The 25,623-nt window shown below is 36.3% G+C and overlaps 1 protein-coding gene and 1 long non-coding RNA gene across 4 annotated transcripts in view; one reads left to right on the top strand and one right to left on the bottom strand.

Annotated features, from left to right (window-relative positions):
- Nucleotides 1–3,742: 3,742 nt before the first annotated feature.
- The window catches only part of LOC139961377 (uncharacterized), a 35,291-nt gene continuing 13,410 nt past the window's right edge, over nt 3,743–25,623 (bottom strand). Inside the window, exons 6-15 of the mRNA XM_071960522.1 lie at nt 21,919–22,142; nt 21,142–21,301; nt 19,846–19,999; nt 18,417–18,695; nt 13,975–14,254; nt 12,710–12,769; nt 11,519–11,663; nt 9,612–9,663; nt 5,986–6,130; nt 3,743–5,206 (exon numbers count right to left, since the gene is read on the bottom strand). Coding sequence (XP_071816623.1) covers nt 18,479–18,695; nt 19,846–19,999; nt 21,142–21,301; nt 21,919–22,142 — 755 coding nt within the window. The 3' untranslated portion in view covers nt 3,743–5,206; nt 5,986–6,130; nt 9,612–9,663; ... (2 more) ...; nt 13,975–14,254; nt 18,417–18,478. The remainder of the gene's footprint in view (nt 5,207–5,985; nt 6,131–9,611; nt 9,664–11,518; nt 11,664–12,709; nt 12,770–13,974; nt 14,255–18,416; nt 18,696–19,845; nt 20,000–21,141; nt 21,302–21,918; nt 22,143–25,623) is intronic.
- LOC139961378 (uncharacterized) overlaps nt 22,828–25,623 on the top strand; it is a 42,823-nt gene continuing 40,027 nt past the window's right edge. For 2 of the 3 annotated variants that reach the window (XR_011790822.1, XR_011790811.1), the window contains exon 1: nt 22,828–24,917. This is a non-coding gene — a long non-coding RNA (uncharacterized lncRNA). The remainder of the gene's footprint in view (nt 24,918–25,623) is intronic. The other variant, XR_011790826.1, reaches the window with a different exon arrangement.

Below are 25,623 nucleotides of genomic sequence, written 5' to 3'. Positions count from 1 at the left end.
GATTTAGGGTGACAGTGCTGATTTAGTGTCATTTCGTCACACTGGACCATTGGTCTCCAGTATGTGCACTATTTACAATAATCCCTTTGCAAAGTACATATAGCAAAGAATACAATTAACTAGTTACTTAATTTCACATATACATGTTGCCCTATGTGAATTTAAATCTTTCCACTAGACTTAGGGCAACATTTGCGAATTATTGTAATTAGGTCACACTGGACCATTTTCAAAACTCTAGTATGGGTTCTATTTCAAATAATCCCTTTGCAAAATACATGCAGCAAGGAATTTAATTAACTAATTAATTAATTCCACATATACATGTTGCCCTTTGTGAATTTTACTCTTTCCATAACACTTAAGGCAGCATTGGCCATTTAATGTAATTACGTCACACTGGCCCATTGTTAAGACTCCAGTATGGGTTCTAATTATGATAGTCCCTTTGCTAAATACATACAGCAAGGAATTTAATGAACTTATTATTAATTCCACATATACATATATGTTGCCCTTTGTGAATTTAACTCTTTCCACAACACTTAAGGCAACATTGGCGATTTAATGTGATCATGTCACACTGGCCCATTGTTAGGACTCCAGTATGGGTTCTAATTATGATAGTCCCTTTGCTAAATACATACAGCAAGGAATTTAATGAACTTATTAATTAATTCCACATATACATTTATGTTGCCCTTTGTGAATTTAACTCTTTCCACAACACTTAAGGCAACATTGGCGATTTAATGTGATTATGTCACACTGGCCCATTGTTAGGACTCCAGTATGGGTTCTAATTATGATAGTCCCTTTGCTAAATACATATAGCAAGGAATTTAATTAACTAATTAATTAATTCCACATATACATTTATGTTGCCCTTTGTGAATTTAACTCTTTCCACAACACTTAAGGCAACATTGGCAATTTAATGTGATTACGTCACACTGGCCCATTGTTAGGACTCCAGTATGGGTTCTAATTATGATAGTCCCTTTGCTAAATACATATAGCAAGGAATTTAATTAACTAATTAATTAATTCCACATATACATTTATGTTGCCCTTTGTGAATTTAACTCTTTCCACAACACTTAAGGCAACATTGGCAATTTAATGTGATTACGTCACACTGGCCCATTGTTAAAACGGAAGCAGGTCACTTCGCCCAACAACCATTTCGCCCAACTGCCATTTCGCCCAACCTTACCATTTCGCCCAACCAGCCTGGTCATTTCGCCCAACCAGCCTGGTCATTTCGCCCAACCAGCCTGGTCATTTCGCCCAACCAGCCTGGTCATTTCGCCCAACCAGCATGGTCATTTCGCCCAACCAGCCTGGTCATTTCGCCCAACCTTGATTAAAGTTGATACTTCAAAAGGAAACGTTCGGGAATTGTTAACGTTACAGGATACGAACCGAATAATAAGGAAACTTGAGGATCGATCAGTGTGTTAGGGGTGAGGTTTGATTGTAAACATTCGAATATTAAGGAATATTAAGGAAACTTGAAGTCCTTTACTTTGTATAACTTTAGGCTGGTTGGGCGAAATGGCAGTTGGGCGAAATGGTTGTTGGGCGAAGTGACTAGGAAGCATTAAAACTCCAGTATGGGTTCTAATTATGATAGTCCCTTTGCTAAATACATATAGCAAGGAATTTAATTAACTAATTAATTAATTCCACATATACATTTATGTTGCCCTTTGTGAATTTAACTCTTTCCACAACACTTAAGGCAACATTGGCCATTAAATGTAATTACGTCACACTGGACCATTGTTAAAACTCCAGTATGGGTTCTAATTATGATAGTCCCTTTGCTTAATACATATAGCAAGGAATTTAATTAACTAGTTAATTAATTACACATATACATTTATGTTGCCCTTTGTGAATTCAACTCTTTCCACAACACTTAAGGCAACATTGGCGATTTAATGTAATTACGTCACACTGGACCATTATTAAAACTCCAGTATGGGTTCTAATTATGATAGTCCCTTTGCTAAATACATATAGCAAGGAATTTAATTGAACAATTAAATTCCACATATACATTTATGTTGCCCTTTGTGAATTTTACTCTTTTCACAACACTTAAGGCAACAGTGGTGATTTAATGTAATTACGTCACACTGCCCCATTGTTAGGACTCCAGTATGGGTTCTAATTATGATAGTCCCTTTGCTAAATACATATAGCAAGGAATTAAATTAACTAATTAATTCCACATATACATTTATGTTGCCCTTTGTGAATTTATTTCCAAAACACTTAAGGCAACATTGGCGATTTAATGTAATTACGTCACATTGGACCATTGTTTAAACTCCGGTATGGGTTCTAATTATGAAAGTCCCTTTGCTAAATACATATAGCAAGGAATTTAATTAACTAATTAATTAATTCCACATATACCTTATGTTGCCCTTTGTGAATTTAACACTTTCCACAACACTTAAGGCAACATTGGCGATTTAATGTAATTACGTCACACTGGACCATTGTTAAAACTCCAGTATGGGTTCTAATTATGATAGTCCCACTGCACGTACATATAGCATAAAATAAACACTTAGGCCGACAGTGGTGATTCAATGTAATTACGTCGCACTGGACCATTGTTAAGACTTCAGTATGGGTACTATTTATAATAATCCCACTGCACGTACATATAGCATAAAATAAACACTTAGGCCGACAGTGGTGATTTAGTGTAATTACGTCACACTGGACCATTGTTAAGACTCCAGTACATCTTTTACAAGGCTGGACACCATCCGTGCAGCCAAGACAGGTTATACAGAGACAATTACAGGGCAGAGAATCGACAAAGAAACCAAAAGATCTGCCTGTGATTAGAACAAAAATTCATAACACTAGTTATTTGGATCAAGTGACTTCATTAAGATCATTAAATAATGACAACGGTCATCAATCTTCCAATTTCATAATCAAAGGCATTTTACTCTATCGATTCCTGAAATAAAGAATATTTCACTTGAGGTTACGGCAAACAGAAAAGACTTGAATAACTACTTTAATAACACAATCAAGTTTGATCAAAATCAAATATTATTTACATTTGAAATAAAATTACAGTACTTATTTTTATAGTAGAGTGGTAAATATATCTTGAAAAATTGTGGTGTTTGCTAGACCAATGTTGAAACAGGCAATTCAGCACTCTTTAATACTGAATTGTTTAAGGTTGGCACAAAATCAAAATTCTCATTTAAGATATTCAGCATTGCTGAGAAAAATGCTAGAAAGTCAAATAATGTTCTTCAATGCTTAGATTTAAGTACCTCATATTAGCACACTGAAAGCGCTTTGCCTTAATGAGACATTTAAAAATGTCAAATTGAGCCGCACTCTGTATCTGGAATAATATGGAGCACCAGAGCCTCTAGGAAAGTACATTTTAAAACTTCTAGCAATGGTTTAGCATGCTAGGTGCCTACACAGGTGATCTTTATTATCCCACAACAACCCAGAAAGTCACTATCTTGTATTCTCAAGCAGCATCGTATAACAGGGCAGTGGAAATCCCCCCCCCCCTCCCATCCCTTCCCATCCCTAGATAAAAACAACATTGACTATTTCCCTTTCCCAGAATGGCAATAACTGTACATCCAAATGTAAGTTTAGGGGTTTTCTGTACTGGCGTGCCCTCCCAAAAGTATGATGACTCAGGGGAGAGAAGTTGTAAAGATAACACAGGAACAAAAGATTAACGGTAACTTGAAGGATGTAATAACAATTAACTGGAACAACGGTATACTTGAATAGTTTAGTAACAATTAACTAGAACAACGGCTTACTGGAATCACTTAATAACTTAACCAACTAAATATAAAATATAATTAACTTACAAGCTCACTTCACACATACAGTATAACTCAAACGTGCTCACTCGCTCACAAGTGTTGGCCGGTCAACCATGCATCCGTATTCACTGCCTCATTCATTAGCTCTGCCAAACATTTTCAAACACACGAAAGTTCTCTCACACCACACGCACACACTCACACAAGTTACACGCATGCAACACAATCAGCGCGCCGCGCCCGATACATTTAAAAACCTCTGTTCGTAATTAAACAGCGATGCATCGATACAAGCGCACCATAGCCTAACGCTACACTATATACATGTACGCCCACACAAGAATACGCCTATTGTTATAATCGCTCATTTACACAAACCCTAACCAATAAACTCATCTTTATAGTAATGCCCTGTGGTAAAACATTTTCCTTTTCAGTCAATGACAGTGTAAGGCTTATTTTGATAGTTCCAGCTGGTAACGGTAAGCCAGGCCTAATTACACTAATAACGTTGAACAGGAAAGCTGAACAGAAAAGTCTTAATAAATAATCTCCAAAAGCGGATATTTGATAATAAGACACTCGACTAATATCTGAATTAATAGATTATAATTAAAGTAAATATCAAATAGACAATGGTAATCAAAGAACTGCTAGACAATTGGATTGGGCATGAACTGCAACTGTCTCTGGAGGTCCAAATGAACTACTACAGACAATCACATGGTATGTTAACATCTGTCTGAGCATAACTGAGTAAGTAAGTATACTTTACATAAGTATTGTATACTATTCACCATTATCATCACTAGTGGGAGGTGTTTGTTGTAAAGCACATTTATTATATCTTCAGGTAGAGTACTTTACAGCCTTAGCCAACAGCCCACATATCGTATACAACCAGGAATGGAATGATTAATGCCATCTATTGATGTGAAAAATGTAACCAGGTTTGTTTAATCTGAAAGTTTCCAATGAAGTATTATGAGAGGGATACAGAGGTTATCCCTTACACTGATCTATACCATTCCTTGCTTGGACTTCATTTCCTGCTCACAAGAGCCTCCTGCTTTCCTCTGTCATACCTTCACAAACATAATACCTTAGTATATTGTTTGCACCGGCTATAGTTCAATAGCTTTCAGAAGTCAGAGCAACTTTACTTCCAGCAGCAGAGTTGTAAGTTACACCCGTTGATCTTAATTGAGTTAATCAGACCCTGGATGATCACCAAAGGGTAACCAATATTATCTTCTCTCAAACAACAGCTTCAAGGTTCACAGGGTTATTGTCTGTCATACATTGCCTTTAATATGGCATAGCTCTCTGTATATCTATACTGGTAGTCATCAGAAGCTCCCTTCCATCTGTAGATATAAATACAAAGGATATTATTAATTGTATGTCCTATTCTATGAGGGGCTCGCAAAAGGGGACCATGATACTCCAATTTGTAGCTACAGATGAAAACACAATGGATATTATTAATTGTATGTCCTTCTCTATGAGGAGCTGGCATAAGGGGACCATGAAACTCCAATCTGTAGATGCAAATACAATGTTTATTATTAATTATATGTCCTATTCTATGAGGGGCGGGCATTATGGGACCATGAAACTCCAGTCTGTAGCTACAGATGCAAATACAAAGGATATTATTAATTTATGTCCTATTCTATGAGGGGCTGGCATAAGGGGACCATGAAACTCCAATTTGTAGCTACAGATGCAAATACAATGGATATTATTAATTATATGTCCTATTCTATGAGGGGTGGGCAAAAGGGGACCATGAAACTCCAATCTGTAGCTACAGGTCCAAGTACAATGGATATTATTAATTGTATGGGCTATTCTATGAGGGGCTGACATAAGGGGACCATGAAACTCCCTTCCTTCTGTAGAAAAAGATGCCAGTACAATGGATAATATTAATTCCTTATATGTCTTAGTCTTAGAGGGGCAGGTGGCAGAAGGACTATGGAATCTTCAATCATATGTTACTTCTAATTGCCAATAATTAGCTTTAAACGCAGCGGGATTGGTTTGATCGAGATACTGATCTGCTACATTTTAAGCAGCCTACTGTGTACTTTATATCGAAATTCAATATTCTACTTTGCATTCTGTTATGTAAAATATTTACCCAAGTTCAGAGACGCTGATATTTCCTCTTATCAAGAAACGTATGCTCTGTTGAACTCATGACATCATCTTTCTTCCGCTTTCGGCTAGATCTGGAATGTCTCTTGCTGCTTTTAGATCCTTGTCCATCAAGAACACCAACTTTGCTGCAGAAATTCAAGAAGAAAACCAGAGAGCCAAATAGCTTGGTGATTCCTTGCCATGTTTTACATTAGAATATATAATGTTACATTCTGTACAGTTTACACTACTGGTTTCAAGTCTGACTCTAATCTTCAAGGTTTCTGAACTTATGTGTAGCTACACAATCAGGGTTCGACTTATGGCCAAAAAATTGCATAGCAACAAATTTCGACAATTGCTATACAATATTTTTGTTGCATAGCAGTTCCCCAATATTGAATAGCAGTTTTGAAATTACCACAAAACGGACCAAATGTTGGCGATCAATGTATTAACTAGAAAATGTTTGTTTATTATTATTATTTATACTAGTGTTGCTACGATAATCGTTTTCAATATCGGTATCGGCCGATATTTGCAATATCGGCAGCATATCGGTATCAGTAAAATTTTGCCTAATTGCCAATAACAGCAAACCGATATTGAACTTTTCTTTTTAACAGCAGAGCTACCTGTACTTATTTATACTTGCAATGATTTGTTAATCTGCCCAAGACGATCCATTTCTTTAGCGTCAGTTAAACTCAGATTCATTTTCGATTAATATCCATGGAAACCTGACTCTCCGTAACATCTAAAAACACATCTACGGCGCGCGAATATAACCAATGACCTTCGTGAACCTTGGCCTACACACAGCATTAGTGCAGCATATATACACTGTACTAACCATTCATTTCCTCAAAGGCCTCCGTGAAAACCTTGAACATGATGCATACAGTAACTGCACAGTTCAGCAGTGTTGGAAAACCTTGTTCAATTTCCCGCGAACACACTGCCGATTTCCCGCCGGTGTTCGCCTGCCTAGCACGCGTAACGTGCGAGCATAAAGGCGTGGTGTCCAGGGGCCCGTCTTAGGGCTATGGTGGGGTCATGGGGTAGAACCCCTCGTGGGGATCCTGGGGGCGAAAGCCCCCGAAAATTGTTGTCATTTTTTGCGATGTCTGGCGATGAAAAAATTCGCAGTTGAGGATGCAAAATACTGACAACTTTTTTTATTTAAATTGTCACGAAACTGATGAAAATTTTAAAATGACAAGTTAAAGTAGCTATATTATGTTATAAAATGAAAAAAGATTTAATCTGTCTTTCAATCTTTAAAAAGTGCAACTTACAAAACTTCCGATATTATGAAACAAACAACGTTCAGCAAAGCCCCGTTTCTAGACTGCCTAACAATGAATAGCCTGCACTATGCGTACATTTTTACAACTGCAGTGTTTAACCCTATACCCAACTACTGTACCACGGAACATGTGCTGCGAATTTGCCCAGGTACCTTCCCAACAACTGTGAGCTCATCCCCTGTGTAACACCTGTTTGTTAACATTTTTTTGGCACGTTGCCAGGGAACCTTTTAGTTACGTGAGATCCGTAATTGCCGAGGTGGTTAGGCTATTTGCTTTACACTTAACTATGGTAGGATATTATTTTTTCAGGTGTTTTTTTCGCTATATGGTCAAGTGAATAAGTTGTACATTGAGTATAAACTCAATAAATTATAACTTCTACATTGTGATCGACAGTTCGTAAGTTAAGGTTTGAGTGTTTGCTCCCAAATCTGACTAGGAATTTGAATCGCACAAATCGGCACAATGTGCGATGCTGATTTGGAAACGTCTCGCAAGTTTGTCGTTTTGGATCGCATTTTGCGATGCGATACCGGAAAAATCGAACACTGTACACAATACACATCAAGCTCATTAAACCTTTTCAGATTTTGACCTTGGTTGACCCATGCTGACCTGTGACCTCTATGGATAGTAAAAATGATTTTATCCACTACTACATGGATCTACATAATAAACTTGTCCGAGGCTCATCCAAGCAAGTTATCCTGTTTGCAAGGTTTTCAGACTTCTGTGGATGCAAACTGCCTTTTGACCTCAAAAAATAACTATATAGTTCTCAATTTACTTAAATTGACCCACTTATGAACTTCTGACCCTGACCTCTGGTAGCCTTAAATGATCTTTGTCCTTTATGAACAAATACATTTTTCCCCTCTCTTAGCTGGATCTACCAACCAAGTTTGAAATTAAACTGCCACAGACTTTGGAGTATACATGTTTACACAAGTCAAGGTTGTCACATACGCCCATTGACACACAAATGTCATTACCATCACATACATTCCTGAATACACCACAATATAGTGTCACCTAGCATAATTAAGACAAATACCTTTTAGCATTCTTGTAACCTCATCAAATATTGCTGGGATTGTAAGGATGTAAACCTAGCCATTAAGTTATGGATACTTGTGATCAAGTGATAAATGATATATCAATGGTTGTTAATGTTAATATCACAACTTTATGAATGTTGAAGTAGGTATCGATGGACAATCATTCACTTTAATTGTGAATTGGTGCTCAGTGTGCATTAGGTGTATAAATGGTGATACACAGGGACCTTAGAAACACTATTGCTACACAGAATAAAAACTAAGCTAAAAATAGGATCATTCTACTCATGTTTTTAAGACAAAGGCTCATTCAAGTTGGAATTTGAGATTTTTACTTTAATGATACATGTTTGCAAAAGGGAGATAAACCAAGAAAGCAAATTTAGGTTTTGAGAGAACAGTTCAATACCAAGGATCTGGTAGTCAAATTTGACTGTTTCAATTTAATTTTTCTAAATTTCCTGTACTGGTAGACCTGATAGCATATATTTAATCCCACGGGTTTGAATTTTCTCAAATTTGATGATGTTTTAATGAAATACCTGGCAACAACAGACAACAGAGTGATATCATCAACACAGGTGAGTTACATCATCATGTCACAACTATAGTTGAAAATGTCCTTTTCATATCAATAATGCACAACCGCCACAGATGAAGATGTTATTCTTCAAAACATCCATTTGATGACTTCTTAAATTCACAGTACATTGATAACTATAAGCCTATGTTCCAATTTTCATCACATTTTGAGGACAACCACCAGAATTATAGATGGAAATAAACGTTTGGAACAACATGTGCCATGATGATATGACAGACTACCCACTGCGACCCATTTCCTGAAATAATGAACTGTTTATCTTGCAAAAAAGAACTGACCATCAAACCACTTTGTAGAATTAAAAACAAGATCTTCATCTGGAGATTTCATCTAGCAATGTGGAATATTTTAGATTTTCTTAGGTTTCACTTAGTCTGTCATCTGAATATTTACTTTAATTAGCTATGCTCCTATATTGAATGTTGTATATGACATGAAAGCATCTTGTGTCAAGTCAACTTGATTCCATGTGATGTTCATGAAACTGATTTATGGTAAGTCTATTTTAAGCCAAAATGGCTGGCTTCATTAAGCAATGGTTTGTAAGTTGCTGGACATATGTGAGTGACAATTATTTAATGATATGTAAATTTGCTAATGTTTATAGGGTACATCCTATCTAACCAACCAAATATATTATAATTCATCTTACCTGTCCTCTCAGATCTGGTGTTTTAGGGCTTTCCAATTCCTCAGCAAGAATACTGTAAGAAGTAAAAAACAATAGCAATAATAAGTAATCACTGTTAAATTACTTCATAATTGAAAAACTTCATTAACTAGAGTGGATCTGTGACTAATATAATAAAATATGCCAATAAGTAAATAAGTAAATACTATGAGGTGGGGATCTTCCATAATTAAGACCCAATGGCAGTACCATTAATTGAGAATATGAGATTAATCAAACTATGCAGGTAACAGATATAAAATCTTGAAAACCTTGATATCACAAGATGAATAAAGGTTGACACTCCTGATGCATAAAATTTGACCAATTGCTTTTGGTATTAAAATGTGTGGTCAGCAGAGGTCAAAAACTAAAGTTTGGAAATGAGATATTTCCAAACTACCATGTGACCTTTGTACCATGGACATACATTTTACCAAAGTTAGATTTTTGGATTAATTTATTGGGTTTCTTTTGTCTGGTAACATCAAATTATCTAATGATCTCTCACTTAAACTAACCTGCCTTCTTATTGAGAGGTTACATGCCAATCATGGCATTAACACTCATGTTTTAAGATAGATTCTAGATGTTGACTTATGATGATAACAAAAGCTAACAACCAGAGACATCTGACTTAAATTGAAGTTTCAACTCAACAGATTTGTGTGAAGGTATTGTACATTGCAGACGCAACCTACGATGTGACTATATGTATTATATCCCATGTTAAGGAATCTTGAGGTGAAGTAACTTTAAAAGTTTTAAGTATTTCAAGTTCTGACCTATGTTGACCTCCAACCATGGGTTATTGGACTCACTTTATGCATGTCAGGTACGGGATCCACCAATGTTACCTTTTTTGAGATTGAATTTACCATCCTAGGCATCATTGAAACACCCATAGAAAGTTACCAGATTGAAAGAACCAACCACATGTCATATCTAGATAACCTAACTTCCTATTGTTACAGAAAAAAACACATTTGTATCTCTCTTCTGTACATATGAAACTGGCCTAATTTTGTAAGACATTTCCCTGGTTGTCTCTCTCACAAGTTTTGTTCTGATTGGGTCTTCTTGGTGTACTTGTCGATCGTGTTTTATGTTTTGGATAAGCTTGACATACTTTGTTTTGCCAAGGAACTGGTTGCTGGTGGGGCACCCCTCAGCAGACACCTGTTTCTCTTTGTCCCACAAGGTGTTCAGTCACCAAAGTTTGAATAAGACCAGCAAATCAGATACGACAAGACAAAATATTCCCATGCTCCCATGAGCTGAGTCATACATCCAACTGGCCATATATTGGAACTGACCATTATCTGTCATTTATTTGCCAGAGGTATGTATTATAAATTAAAGGACCTTACATGAGATTAAAGATCACACCCAAGCCACCTTCCATAGAACCCTGGAAAATGGTAGGCAAGAGAGTTTTTTACTTATAACAAACAAAGTCTGACTAGAAGACAAGGATCTGCTACATCTTATAATGATTGGAAAACAATTCCAGCTGATGCTGAATATGTAAGCATTGATCAGACCAACAATGAAAAGTCAACCACATCAAAATTATTTCAAAGCGACGGTAAGTGTTTGATGAATGTGTGTCATGATGACATCACAGACCACTGAATGTGATTCTCTAGCTGGACTAATAAAGGATTTGTCAAGCAAATGTAAGTCACCTATAAAACAACCTAATTTGGGGTCAACAGAATGATGTTGCAACATGAATTTCATGTAGCATGGAAATAAGTTTTGTTATCCCTACATGTACTATTTGCTGTGCCAGAATAACCCTTCCATAGCAGTTTGGCACAACCCCAAGAATGAATCAGACTCTTGAATAATTAAAGATAATTATTAAAGTTTTACTATTTTTTTACCTTTCATCAGCTTTTTCTGCTTTCTCTACCAGATTTTGTAAAATGTCAGTTAGCCTGGATCTTGCACCAGAGACTTCCGGGAATTGGGTTACGTTGGTTTTTGTAAGACATATCCAGCAACCAGACAATTTGATCCTGTAAAAAACTTGATGAAGCAAAAGAAACACAAATATTAAACAAGTTTGAAACCAGAGAAGGAAGGTTATTTCCTACATTGTCACATTGATGACATCTTGCAGTACAGTCACAATACATGTGAATGCACACTGTGGACACATTTTCTAATTTAGTGCGAAGTTGAAAAAACCATCCAAATTCCTCCAATCTCATAGTTCAGCAAGCTAACCATAACATCTATAAACACAATAAGTGTGAAATATTTTGTTCTGATACTAATGGACAGGTAATGTAAAGAAAATTATTCATATTTCTTGGTTTTGTCTTTTCACTTTTTCTTAAAGGAAAAATTTAACAATTAATTATTTCTATGTCTTTTCTTTCCTTTTCTATCAACAACAAAATAAAGACTATCACTTTCAAATTTGAATTAAACCAGAAAGCCATCTGCCTTAGTGAAACCTTCCAGACTTATATGGTAGATGGCAAACAACTTTAGACTATTGTTACCAGCTCAGGATACTTGCACTTACAAGAACCAGCTTTATATAAATACTTTATTGACCTAGACATGTTAGACATGTTAGAGAATGCAGTTGTTGTGAGGAGGCAGGTAAGTGTGGTATGAATTCCTTGTGGTACAACAGACAAGTAATGCAGCAAATCTAGGAGAGAGTTGCTAGGAGGGAGACAAGTATGGACAGGTATAGAGTTAAGTATTATGAATGCACACTGTAGTAACAAATCAATACAGCATATTAATGTTGTTATTATGAATGCACACTATAGTAACAAATCAATACAGTATATTAATGTTGTTAAGGGCAAGGGCAGGTCAGGAATGCACACTGTAGCAACAAATCAATACAGTATATAAATTAAGGGTAAGGGACAGGTCAGGAAATGCCTTTTGATTATTTTTAATGTGTAGCTATTGTGCTACATAACTTATTTATATATTTTGGTGAGGATCCACTTTCAGGGAAAAGTTCATTTGATGATGGGGCCTATAAGGTAAAGGCTATTTGTTATTTGTATTACATATGACATCATCATCACAGCAGCAGTACTTACTAGTTAATGTTTATATGCAGGAGCAAGGAGATCCTTAATCAATGACTGTGCGGATAGGAACTGCAAGAAATGGAAAGTGAGGGCATGTCATGAATGAGCACAAAATCACCTCTTGAAATCAATACTTAGCTTCATCACTTAAAATACTGTCTTCAGTGAAATATTTAGCTTAACATTTTACTGATTATAGTACCGATTATTCCAATAACTTAAGAAACATTTTCTGAAAAGGATTAAATTCACACTTGCTGTTCTCCTGTTCTGGCAAGGCTGTGTAGATTCTGAGCATGGTAACAATCATAACACAAGAAGTTTTGTGTATCAACAATTTACACAGCTAAATATGTATAACACTTTATGTGAAATTATGACAAACCACATAGGTGTATGCTGACCAGCAGATCAAAGAAACAGGACACAAATTCAGATGTTTCAGGAAACCATATCCACATCGTAGATTGCCTTGCACAACTTTATTGATGAAAGCACTCACTTTCCTTCAGATTTCACATTATCTTTCATCTTGTTGTGAAGTGAGGTTGAGTTTTGAAATATCAAGTTTCTTTTTTTTACATATTTCAATGTCAACTAGAAACCAAGAAACTGTCCAAGGTTTCTTGTGATTGACGACTTTCAAATTCAGCTTCCAGTGATTAATTTCTTCAACCAGAAAGCCAGTTGGCTAAGTGATTCCTTGCCAATTTTGTATGAGAACATTAAACAGTAGCACTACAAACAAGATTCTTATGCATTGACTGTCATTACTTATCAGCAAGATTCTTGCAATAATGTCGACCTACCTATCGGTCTTCTGACCAATATTAACCTAGAACGAGCAAAGATGCACTTTTTGAGTACTGAGTGCATGCTAACAAAATTTTAAGACTTTGACTTTGATTATTATCTAACCCTTACTTTAAAGGTAGTCATTTTCACAAGGTTTTACAAATTCTGAGCTCTGTTGACCTCAAATGACCTTTGACATCAACCAGTTTCAATCCCTACAATCACCAGGCAAAACCTACAAACCACATATGAACTACCTAGCAGCACTGTTTTTTTAGTTATCATGTTTACAGTTTTTTTGCCACTTTGATATCTGTTGACCTCAAATGACTTTGACCTAGGTTACTATGTGCTTTAATTGCCCAACCTAATTATTGTCTTGCATATAACAGTATATAGTATTCAAGAGCAATCTGGAATTTCTGACACACTGTGTCGATGGTATTGCATTTTTTGCTAACATGAGAGATTATTCTTACGTGTACTCTTCAGGTAGTAGTCGGCGTCTTTCTTCTCGACGACACATATGAAGTGTCCTTCGTTTTGCTTATTAAATGATTCCACATGCAGGATGGACGTCAAGCAGTCAACATGAGCATTGTCAAGGCCTATAACCACCGGTCCAAATAAGTCACCAGACATGATATCCTCATCAGACCACCAAATCGGGCTGAGAGAAAAGTTCTTGCAGTTGCCATATTTTACAGAGGTATCAGCTTCCCGGAATCACTTGCTTGCTTTCTTTATGACTCTCGTTACCTGTATAGAATAGAGTGGATAAAACTGATGAAATGAAAGTTGATCAAACATTAAACTTGATGGCAAATCTAGTAACATCAAGAGGAACTGTTGTTGTTGCAGCCCACCCTTTATTCTCTTCTTCTCACAATAGAAAGGGTCAATAGAACTCACTGGTTCGGTCCAAATGATATTCCCCTATGATTCATCATATATTTGTTTGTTTATTTATTTGTTTTATCACCAAGCAATTACAATGTGAAAGGAAGTCTTCTATAAAGCCTGAATTGGCTTAACAGAGTATCTGTAGACCCTCTGGTAAAGAAGAAAAAATATAATACAAGTTGAATGAGCAGAATGATACAGATATAACTCTAATGAGTGATAACTAGACAGGGTAACATAGCTGTGGAACAATTGCGCTGACAAAAAATGAGACAAGACATACGTCAAAGACGCAATATATCACCAAATGACAATGCTATCCTTGTTGCATTTGTACGTAACTTTACATTGGCTTACTACGAAGATCTAGAGAGGACATGGTTAAAATTTTTTTTATTACGTACGTACGTAATAATACTACGTACGTACGTACTAATTATCACGTACGTACGTGATAATACTACGTACGTACGTAATAATATCACGTACGTACGTGATACGTTTTACGTACGTACGTGATAATTACTACGTACGTACGTAGTGTTATTACGTACGTACGCAATAATTACTACGTACTTATGTAGTGATTATCACGTACGTATTTAATAATTATAACGAATGTAGGCCTACATATAGGCCTACACTCTAAAAACAACTTGGTGAAATTTCACTAGTTCCTGGTGAAATAGTTGCCTGGTGAATGAGATTTTAACAAAATCCTGGTAGATATAACCAGATATGGTGATATTAACCAACATTTCCTGGTTGATGCTAATACTGTCCTGGTTAATATCATAAAATGTTCCACCTCTTTCCTGGTCAAATTAACCAACATTTCCTGGTTGATGCTTATACTAACCTGGTTAATATCATGAAATATTTCACCTTTCCTGGTCAAATTTACTACACTTTTCCTGGTTGGTGCTAATACTGTCCTGGTTATTATCAATGGGTATTCACCTCATTCCTTATGATATTAACCAACATTTCCTGGTTGATGCTAATGCTATCCTGGTTAATATCATAAAATGTTCCACCTCTTTCCTGGTCAAATTAACCAACATTTCCTGGTTGATGCTTATACTAACCTGGTTAATATCATGAAATATTTCACCTTTCCTGGTCAAATTTACTACACTTTTCCTGGTTGGTGCTAATACTATCCTGGTTAATATCACAGAATGTTCCACCCCTTTCTGGTTAAATTAAACAACATTTCCTGGTTGATGTCACCATTATCCTGGTTAATATTAAACTGATTTTCCACCTCATTCCTGGTTAAATCACCTCTTTCCTTGTTAATAATGCCACCTTATTCTCCATTTAAGTTGCAATGCATTCAAATTGAGAAAAAGCAAAACATAAATTATAAAACAACATCATCAATGTTACTGATAGCTAACTTTATTTGCATCTCCATAACTTTCACAATTTAATTTAATTAATTCCTTAAATATTAATACAATGAATTAATATAAGAAATGCAATACTGACATCAAAATTTTGAGGACATTTTTACAGCATAACCATCGTCACATGCTGAAGCTCTGATTGCTCGACATCAACTGTGAAATGTAACAGGGATACCAAGACTTTGATCAGCACTTTTGCACAAGGGTACAACTTGAAAATCATTTGAACAGTTTTCAGTACAGAACAAGAAACGGACCCTATACCTGTCTCTTGAAATACTTGATCAAAGCCTCTCTCCCTATAACCTTTGTAACGACAAAATTCAGCCCTGTGTCAGTAGCTTCTTTTCTTTAAAGGTATGCTGTATTAGCCCCAAATATGCTAGATATTCAAATGTGGTGACCTTTGGTCAGAATTCTTAAACTGTTTTTATTACAACCTTTGAAGAAATGTTCCCATTCAGTCATCTTGTGTGTCCCTTAAAACTGTCTGAGAACAATTGGAAGGTACTTTGTGAAAACTTATTGCCATTATAGCATGCTATAATTTGGGGCATATACTGACTACCATTAAACTAGATAGGAAGGTCTTAGAAGATCTTTGTTCACATTGTTGTTGATAAGGATGACCTAATACCAAATTGATTTTTTTAAATTTAATTATTCACTTATTGGTAATTAATTCATATTTTTAATTTAATTACAATTATATTTTACCACTTTGCACAGGCAAACCGAACATCTGCAAGACAATAATTAGGCTTCCAACGATACCATTAAAGTTTTAGTAATAAGCTCATCCTTGGATCTCACATACTTGTGCAAATTATTTTAACTCCAATAGAAAGTGGTAAGTTAAGCTTATTATAATCACAAGAAAGATTAATTTGAAAAGATTTTGAGCTAACAGTTAAGTAGTTAAAGAATAGACCAAAGTGTCCTTGAACATGTAATTTCTGATACTCCGACCCCGAATGACCATAATTATGATCACGTTTTGCATACATCCACATGTCCATCCGTGGACTCAGGAAGAAGCGTTTCCAAACAATTAACTAAACCGACCCCTAAATGATCTTTGACATAAAATTCCTGAGCACCTCCACATGTCTCTTCATCACAGGCCATCTCTATGCAAGTTTCATTGAAGTTGTACCAACAGGTATTATCAATTGTGGACTGATTGAGAGATGGATTGAAATGCAAAACATCAAATTGTTTCTCATAAAAACAGCTACAATCACATTCTTGATGTGCATCATCCAAGCTACAGACATCCTTCTACTATTGCAAAGCTGTGTTACTTGGTAGCCTCTCTCAATTTCTCATTTTCACCTCTTCCAGTTTGTACCAATCTAGGAAAGGAATGAAACAATTAAAGTATTAAATGGTGTGTTAACGAACTAGAATGAAAAGAAGATTAATCGCTTTCTTCAGTCTAATAGTTTGTGCCATGCTTTTTGAAAACCTAACCCTAATTTAATCTTGGAATAATTCTCTGAGTTGTTCAGTCTTATTTCTGTATGGGTTTGTTTTCCACAGGGCATTTTATGTGGTTTTTAAGGCTCCTTTGACGTTTAGTAACCTGTTAGGTTAGGTTTGTGTGTAAAGTCGGCTAACCTTATACTAATACTAGCTGATACCATGTATAGTGATATTAGCAACTAACCTTAATTGAATTGAATTTGACATGGTAGTTATTATAATAAATGGGCTAGCTGTTGATACAGGAGGGCTACACAATATGATTATCAACATACAATTCCACTTTTATACTTTTAAAATCAATTTCAAGGCTAAAAATAAACCTCAAACAATTATCTGTAGTGTAGGGTAGTCCTGTCCTACCCTTACCTAGCCTATAAAATGTGAGTTCAATCAGGGAGTTGTTCTAACAAATACCTTGTTATATCGTTCGCCCAGCTATTAGTATTACCCTGGCTAGATGTGCATAGGCTGGGGAGTTGCCGTAACATCATCTTGGATCGACAGCGGCAATAGACACTACACAGGCCTTATCACTGGCCTAGCCCATGACCTATCCACGTGAGATTCAATGAACAGAAGCTTAGGCGTGAGGCCTAGGTCTAACTTACGCCAGACCTATTTATGCATTAATTGAGCCTAGGACTAATGATCCGGGAATGAGTTCCAGCACAAAATTGTGGCGGCTTAAGTACAGGCATACCCGTGGTGTTACTGTTAGTCGAACGTACGTACCTTGTCTGTCTCCGGCATTTTTGAGTTAACTATTCTATAGCATAAGCTTGACTTCTGACTTCTTGCATGTAGACAAATGTGTTACAGTATATACGTACCGCCACTTCTTACTATCTTTTGTATAGAACGTAAAATTATCACGTACGTACGTAATAAATATTACGTACGTACGTAATAATTTTTTTTTTTACTATGTCCTCTCTAGGTCTTCGTAGCTTACCATGTTGGAACAGTCCATTTGAGAAATAATCTGAAGGGCATACCAAGTTGTACGGAAATACAGCCCGATTTAAAATAACTTGTTGTTTTAACGGACAGTACAACAAAACCATTACGCAATTTATAATACATTGTACAACTTTAGTTCTACAATTTAATTAACTCACGTAGCAGGTTTACTTCATATGAGATTATGCTTCCTTTCCCCGATTGTATAGTGTAAATTCCTTCATTCTGTCCGTTGAAAGATTCTATGTGCAAGAGAGCAGTCATCGAGTTGGTGACATTGCCATAAATTGCCATAAACATTTTCATATCCAATATCTGCTGGTCGATAGGAAGGAAGACAGCATGAGAAAGACTGTCGATTAGAATCTGTTACAGCAATAAGAGCGACACCTGGGAGTATAGTTACTGTCAATACACTAACCAAGGAAAAACAGCCTCTGAAATATGTAAAATGAAATAAACATGAGAACAGGGTTAGAATTAACATGTACAGCAATAAAACATGATATTAGTGCTTGTAATAAATACCTGAGAACAGATACATGTTTATGTCACACAGTCAGAAGGATTGGTCGTGTGAATAACTTTAGTTATTTGTCCATGCACCCCCCAAAACATGAGAGTAAAATATTGGGAATACAAAGATGCATGGGCACTAGAATACCCCCTTTGTATCCATTATTAAGGATTTTGACAACTAATATATAAACTAATAATGCAAATAACCATCCCATGACTATTCATCATGATCAATCCATGAGCCGTCGATATTTAACGGACCACTAAATCTTGAGTGGGAATACATCTCCATTCACAAGATTAGAACACTGGTTCAAACCCATTGAATTTATGCATATAAAATGAAAGGAAAGTATAGCACGTGAATTAGCACCCTCACAATTTGTCATGTCAGTGATCACCACAGACAATTTGCTATGCACTAGAATAACGCATTTTCCAATCTGAAATAGCTTTCTATTGGACTATAGTCATGAATCCATGAAATATAAATTACATCAACACGGACACAATGTAAGTACGAATACCTGCCACATGAATCACAACAAATATGAATATCAAAATGAGCACCAAAATAGCTCTTTCCCATGTTACAGCTGAAAGTATGTTTAAAATGAGTTATATAGTTTCGTTCAACAATACGACTGTGTGGAAAGTGTTTCCCTCTCACTAAAGAGTATTTCTTTTTAGGAAATATAATGACTCAGTATAACAACTTCATCCTACATTCTTACATAAAGTATCATAGAGGGTACTAGGTATAGTATATGCAATAATTTGAAAGCTGGTGATAAATCTTGACCATGTAAAATGTAACATACTACTACAAGAATAAGATAAAATATATGACCATGTTGGTAAGCATGCATTTGCAGATCACACTACAAACTGCAATAATTGATATCTCAATTGCACGATGTTAATGATATCATTTTTAGCTGTAACTGATGTAAGGAACATTAATAGATACTGCAATATAAGAAACTATGCAGAGTATAACAACACCATATATCTGCAGAAATAAAAGCCTGGTACTGCCGAAGGACAGCAATAACGAGAGATTCTTACTTCTCTTTGGTGCCAAACTGAACCTCAATGCGGTGTTGTTGCCTTGCCTTGAGACCTCCTTCTTTATCAGAGGCTCCTTTGAAGAATCTCACCACTTCCCTTTGAACTTCCACTGCCATGGAATTAGAAGTGTGTTGGTTCTTCTTAATGGTTTCTACAGTTGAAAAACGAAAAATGTGAAAAGAAAAGCTTTCAATTCCTTACATTGGAAGAATATGCAGGTAATTAGTTCTTCACATTGATGCAATCATTTGTTCCTATCTTAGAGGACATGAAAACTGCCTCCTCAGGCTCCTTTTAATATGAACTCCAACCATATAACCCAGCAAATTACAGGTAGTTTTCCTGAATGTGTTGGCCATGAGTTTCACTCCCCGTTCTGCAGTTCCCTATACATACCAGCGAGCATGTGCGTCAATTCACTTGCGGGCTTAAAGGTATCCTGTATTGGCCCCAAATTATAGCATGCTATAATTGTGAGAAGTTCAAAAAAGTACTTTGCTGGAATTCTTTACTTCCTAAATGGTTCTTACACATAGTACATGAGCACATAAGATGACTGAATGCCTCAGTGAGGTAAATTTCTTTTCAGGGTGGTTAGTAAAAGCATTCTAAATATTTTGTTCAAGGTGACCATATATAAAATCTGGCATATTTGGGGCCAATACAGCATTTATTTAATTTGTACCAATCCAGCAGACCATTTCTAAACAAATTATATTGAATACTTTGCCAAACATATATATATTTATAAAAATATTCAGCAATATGATATTCACAACTGTCAATAAAGGCCTGCTCATAGACAGGGTAACAGGGTGCCTTATTCTTATAATTTTTCAGTTAGTAAGCCATGTTAAAACTATGTATGACAATTTCATTGCCATTTGAGAAAGAATTTGAAGTCTCCGCCAGGGATATCTGAAGATACAATTTTCAACTAATAGCTTTATCTGAAAGGAATATCATTATAAGGAACAACAGGCAGGCTATTTTTTAGCATATATGTATTATTTGGTCAAGATGTGTGTAATATTCTTTGCTCGTGTGCATACAATACATGCATCAGAGTCCATCTATGCCTATCACGAATGTGCTTGTCCACTGAATTTTTCATGCCCGAGGATCTGTCCGTTATCAATTGCAAGCGTTGCCGGGTACGTTCTCTGGACAGTACAGCATAATAGTTAGGGAAATAGATGTGCAAAGGAAGGTGCACTAGGCTACAGGTTAGGGTCTTAACAAGACTATCGTACATGATGTAAAGTAAGCAGATATTCAATGAATTGTACAAACTTTCTAGAACTTTACAAAGGAACAGGTCCTTGAAAGCTAGCTTCTCCCCTTGTCCTGTCCAGTTGACGCGTATGGCTACATCGTTTAAGATTAATTCTCGCAGCATCCTCCTTACTGCCACAGACAAGATCTGCCCACCTACTGACGACAGGGTAAAAATCTGGTAGAAAGCAGTTGTGAATTTATGATCTTTTGAGTTTTCATGGAAGCAATTATTAGTATACCTAACATGACATAGAGAAATCTAACCTGAAGACTGTGATGAATTTATCATTATATTCCCATATGCTGTTTTTGCGATAGCGACAGTTGAAATTAGCACATCTCATACTCAAAAGAATTCTAAGCAGACATGTAAGATGACTTTGATTCACATTGACAATTGTATGCTCTGTTTCTCACTGAAACTTGCATTCAATTTTCTACTCCAGGCAATTGGTAAATAATTGACTTCATGCATCCCCTCATGAAAATAATCAATTGCCCTGTCTAACTCTCTAGAGGTCAGTCAAAAGAACAGAACTGAAAAACATATTCTACAATGTTTTTCTTTTTCTATTTACATTTTCTAACATAGTAGATAACAGCTCTGCACTAATTTTGATATAAAGTTTCTGCTTGTAAGCTATTTTAACAGTACTGTAGTCTGTAGCTGAAGTGTAAAGTACCCAACAACCATGCAGTACTGGTCAGTTCTATTTTCATAAAGTAAAACCTACCTAGCTGCTTATAGTGTATGTAAGTTTTTTCAACATAGAACAAAGTTTGAACATTTACCAAACGTTTCTCAACATTTACATCAGTCTGGGCACGTTCATCCAGAGCAGTGAGAAAAGGAACAGATGCAAGTGTCGAGTGAATGTCATTTGGCAGCTCTTCCAAATCCAAGTGGGAGGTTTCAATGGAGTGTATAAGATGGGAATTTATGACTGTTTGTCGCTTCAGTTCCCTTATTTCAGCTTTGATTTCAGCCAAAATCAAAAGGATTTTCATCTCAGTTGCTGTATAGTAACAAAATCAAAGAAAGTCTCCTAAAAAGCAACATCAGATGTTAAAAGTAGTCACTTTGAAGTGGAAGTAGATGATACCGATCGGCGGGCGAGCAAGCCGGGTTTAGACTCATTTATCTCTATAAGGGAGATCTATACACCAAGGAATTGGGAATCAAAGGTAAGGGGCACCCTTTAATTATCAAGGTACATATGATTAAGTGCCATCGTCTCCATGTTTCTGTTTAAACACTCGATTTCCATATTGTATTGCATGGTATTTTAAATGAACTGGCACTATAAAACTTTAAAAAAAAAAAGGACGTGTCCAGGCCTTATTCTTATTTGTGTATTTTGATTGCGGTCCATTGACAGAGGTTGCACGATAAAAATGATAGGTGTAGGGATAATTTTACACTAACGGTACAGTAGTCTGTATTTTGACCAAAATTACAGCATGCTAATTGCTAGCAGTTTTCAAAAAGAGTACTTTCTTTGAGGTCTTTATTTCCAAATTGTTCTCAGACATTCTAAATGAACACATACGATGAATGAATGTCCAGTGAGGTAAATTTCCTCCAAGGTGGTAATAAATATAGTTTAGTAATTTTGACCAAAGGACCATATTTGATTATCTGGCATATTTTTGGCCCATACAGCTTAATTACCTTAAGTGACATTGAACAGTTGAATTGATGATCACAACGGTGTTTCAATAAACACATGCTGATCATACTGATAGACGACAAAAATTGTCAGTCCCTCTTTGGAATGTTTACGTTATTATCCTTGTGAAAAGATTTTTGCCCAGGTTCAATCAATTGGACGACGTCAAATAGCGCTGCAAAGACTTAACATGTGTTTGGGCCGGGCATGGGATTTAGTCCTCCAAACTTTATTCTTAAAGTAGATGGCTCCTTAAATCCTAAGGTCATTCTGGGATATGCCCCCCAAAAAATTGAGCGGCCTCCAGATGTTAACTATGATAGTTGTAATAGTTTCGCCAGGGCACTTAATTGTACATCTGTAGAGTGTGTGCTATTGCATCAATTTCTAGAGTCCTCCCTTTGTGTACTTGTGATTAATTATGGAGGTAAATTTGAATGCAAATCTTAGTTTTGAATTTAAAACCTTGCGATCTGTGGAGAAGAAGAAAAAGATTGCAGGGTAAAGAGATTGCAAAGTATCACTGTAGGTGTGACTATGAATTGAAGAAGTAACATGGAATCCATCAGTTGAAGTGGATCTGTTATTAGGAATATGTTATAGAACTTGTTCAGCTGCTGGCAAATTTAAATTGCTCATTGATTATTGACAAAAGTTCCAGCTTACATTATAAACAGGACACTCAACACGGATTTCTGTAAGAAATATTGGCATGCCACCTCCGGCCCCCTGGTATATCGCTTATTTGCCACCAGTGTGTAAACCACTCCTTTACCGAGAGAGGCCGTGGAAGGGATGCGGAGAGCCGTCGGCAGCAAACCTTGTGTAAGCTGACGTCGAGCCCCCCGGCAGGAATAAAGCGATTTTCCACTGCCAATATCACACCAGTGGCCCAAATTTGTTGGCTTGCTGGCTGGAAACGTGGTGGCCATTCATTGAACATCAACCCATTTAACTTGTCTCATGATTCTCCTAACACACCTAACAATATATTATTATACATAGAATCATATCATGACCGACTATTTTGAGTGACCGAGAATTAATACAATGTGGCAGAATAATGAAGTAATGAATCATTTTAAGGTAAGTGCAGACTACAGTTAACGCTAAAATTCGTGGATTAGGTCCCCTTACACGAATCCAGCGCAGATTATTATATGCAACGGTAACAATGATATCCAGGTTGAGTTTTGGAAATGCTATAGTTAATTCTAACTGTATACCATTGTCTTGTTATAAGTCATACAAACTCATCATTTACACTCACCAATCACATAATTTTCTACAAAATACTCGTTACCACGTCGAAACGTTATATTTACCATCAAATTCTGGTCAGGTGTCTCAACTATGCAGCATGTTTGGTAGGACAACCACGCTAACACGTGTTGGCTGCAGATATGATGCACCGCTCTAGTGTGCCTTCTATTTTGCTCAATGATACGATTCACATCGCTAGGCCCTATTTGAAACTGACGAAAATCTAATTAAAAAATATTACAATCATATGACGATTTCAGAATGTAACTCTCAGTAAATACTGATTTCGACTACCATCACCACCTTAACTGCATTTTAAATCTTTTTCCATAATTATTATTATTATTATTTCATAGCCTATGTAATATCAATTCGCTGATTTTTGAAAGATCAACCCAAGTTTGAGAAAATCAAGTCACATTTTAATGGTTATAACCATTATTCAATAAAGTCGAGGAAGAATGTAAGTAAAATAAACGTATTCGTGTCAGTGATGTCCGCGTACCAGAATGGCCTTGTTTCCATGGTTAGACACGGGTATCAACTTATTCAACTTCTTGCAATAAAAGTTGCGACGTCGATTGGGGTTGATTTGCAATAGAGCAATGTCCTTATCAGCGCAACTTCTCAGAAGCAACTTTTCTGATTCGACCAATCAGAAGCCTTCCTCATGTAGTTTGGCAGGCGGTAGAATTTGAGCCGAACGACACCATGGACACCAGAAATGCAACTAATATGACTTTATTGAGAGTTACAGGGGAAAAGAGTGTATGTGGAGAAATGAAAAGAAAGAATATTCAGACAGGATTATCAGAAGGACAGCTGTCGCTAGTTTAGCCTCGGAATTTTATTCAACCGGTGAGAAAAATATGATCAAAGTTGCAGTTTTGTCGTAATTCAGCGAGGGTCTGTTAGGCTACTTCAGCTATGGTCCTAGCTGCTAGGCCCATGTGAATAACCGTTCATGATGCATGAAAACTAATTATAGCCCTTTTGGTATCTGCATCTTCACTAGTATAACTCGAAAATAGGCCTAATAGTCGGATTTTCACAAAAGCATATTGCATGCAGCCGTTATATTTTCCAAGGATGACGAAGTGAACGGTTTCATATGGTCCTTAGAAATGTTGAGGAGTCCTGAGGCGAGACCAAACTAAACAAGAAAGGGCGATTTGACCGCCCAAGTATTAGCCTATAGCCTAAGGCTAGGTACGTCTGCCTTAATTTTCTTAGTCGATGCCTCATCCACCGTTACCTGTGCCTTGGCGACGGTTGCTAGGATTAATTGGAGTTATAACTTCATTAATAAATGTTTACAATTGAATTATCAATCTCCACATTTATGGTATTTACATTACTACTATACCATTTTAGCAACATAATTTAGCTGACAGGTTTGGAAAGTGAACATCATAGAATTGGTCACTAAGCAAGATTGCTGAATTTACGAAGCCGAATGTTCGATGATTTCATGAACGATAACAAACAGTTTGAACAATGTTTCATATGACTTCGTATGGAAAGAGGAGTGATTCGTCTTCGAAGATTTGTGTGCCAGCTTAAA

Source organism: Apostichopus japonicus, chromosome 20, assembly GCF_037975245.1.
Source record: "Apostichopus japonicus isolate 1M-3 chromosome 20, ASM3797524v1, whole genome shotgun sequence".
NCBI classification, from domain to species: domain Eukaryota; kingdom Metazoa; phylum Echinodermata; class Holothuroidea; order Aspidochirotida; family Stichopodidae; genus Apostichopus; species Apostichopus japonicus.
Note: the sequence above shows the minus strand (reverse complement) of the source record. Positions and strands in the feature narration are given on the sequence as shown.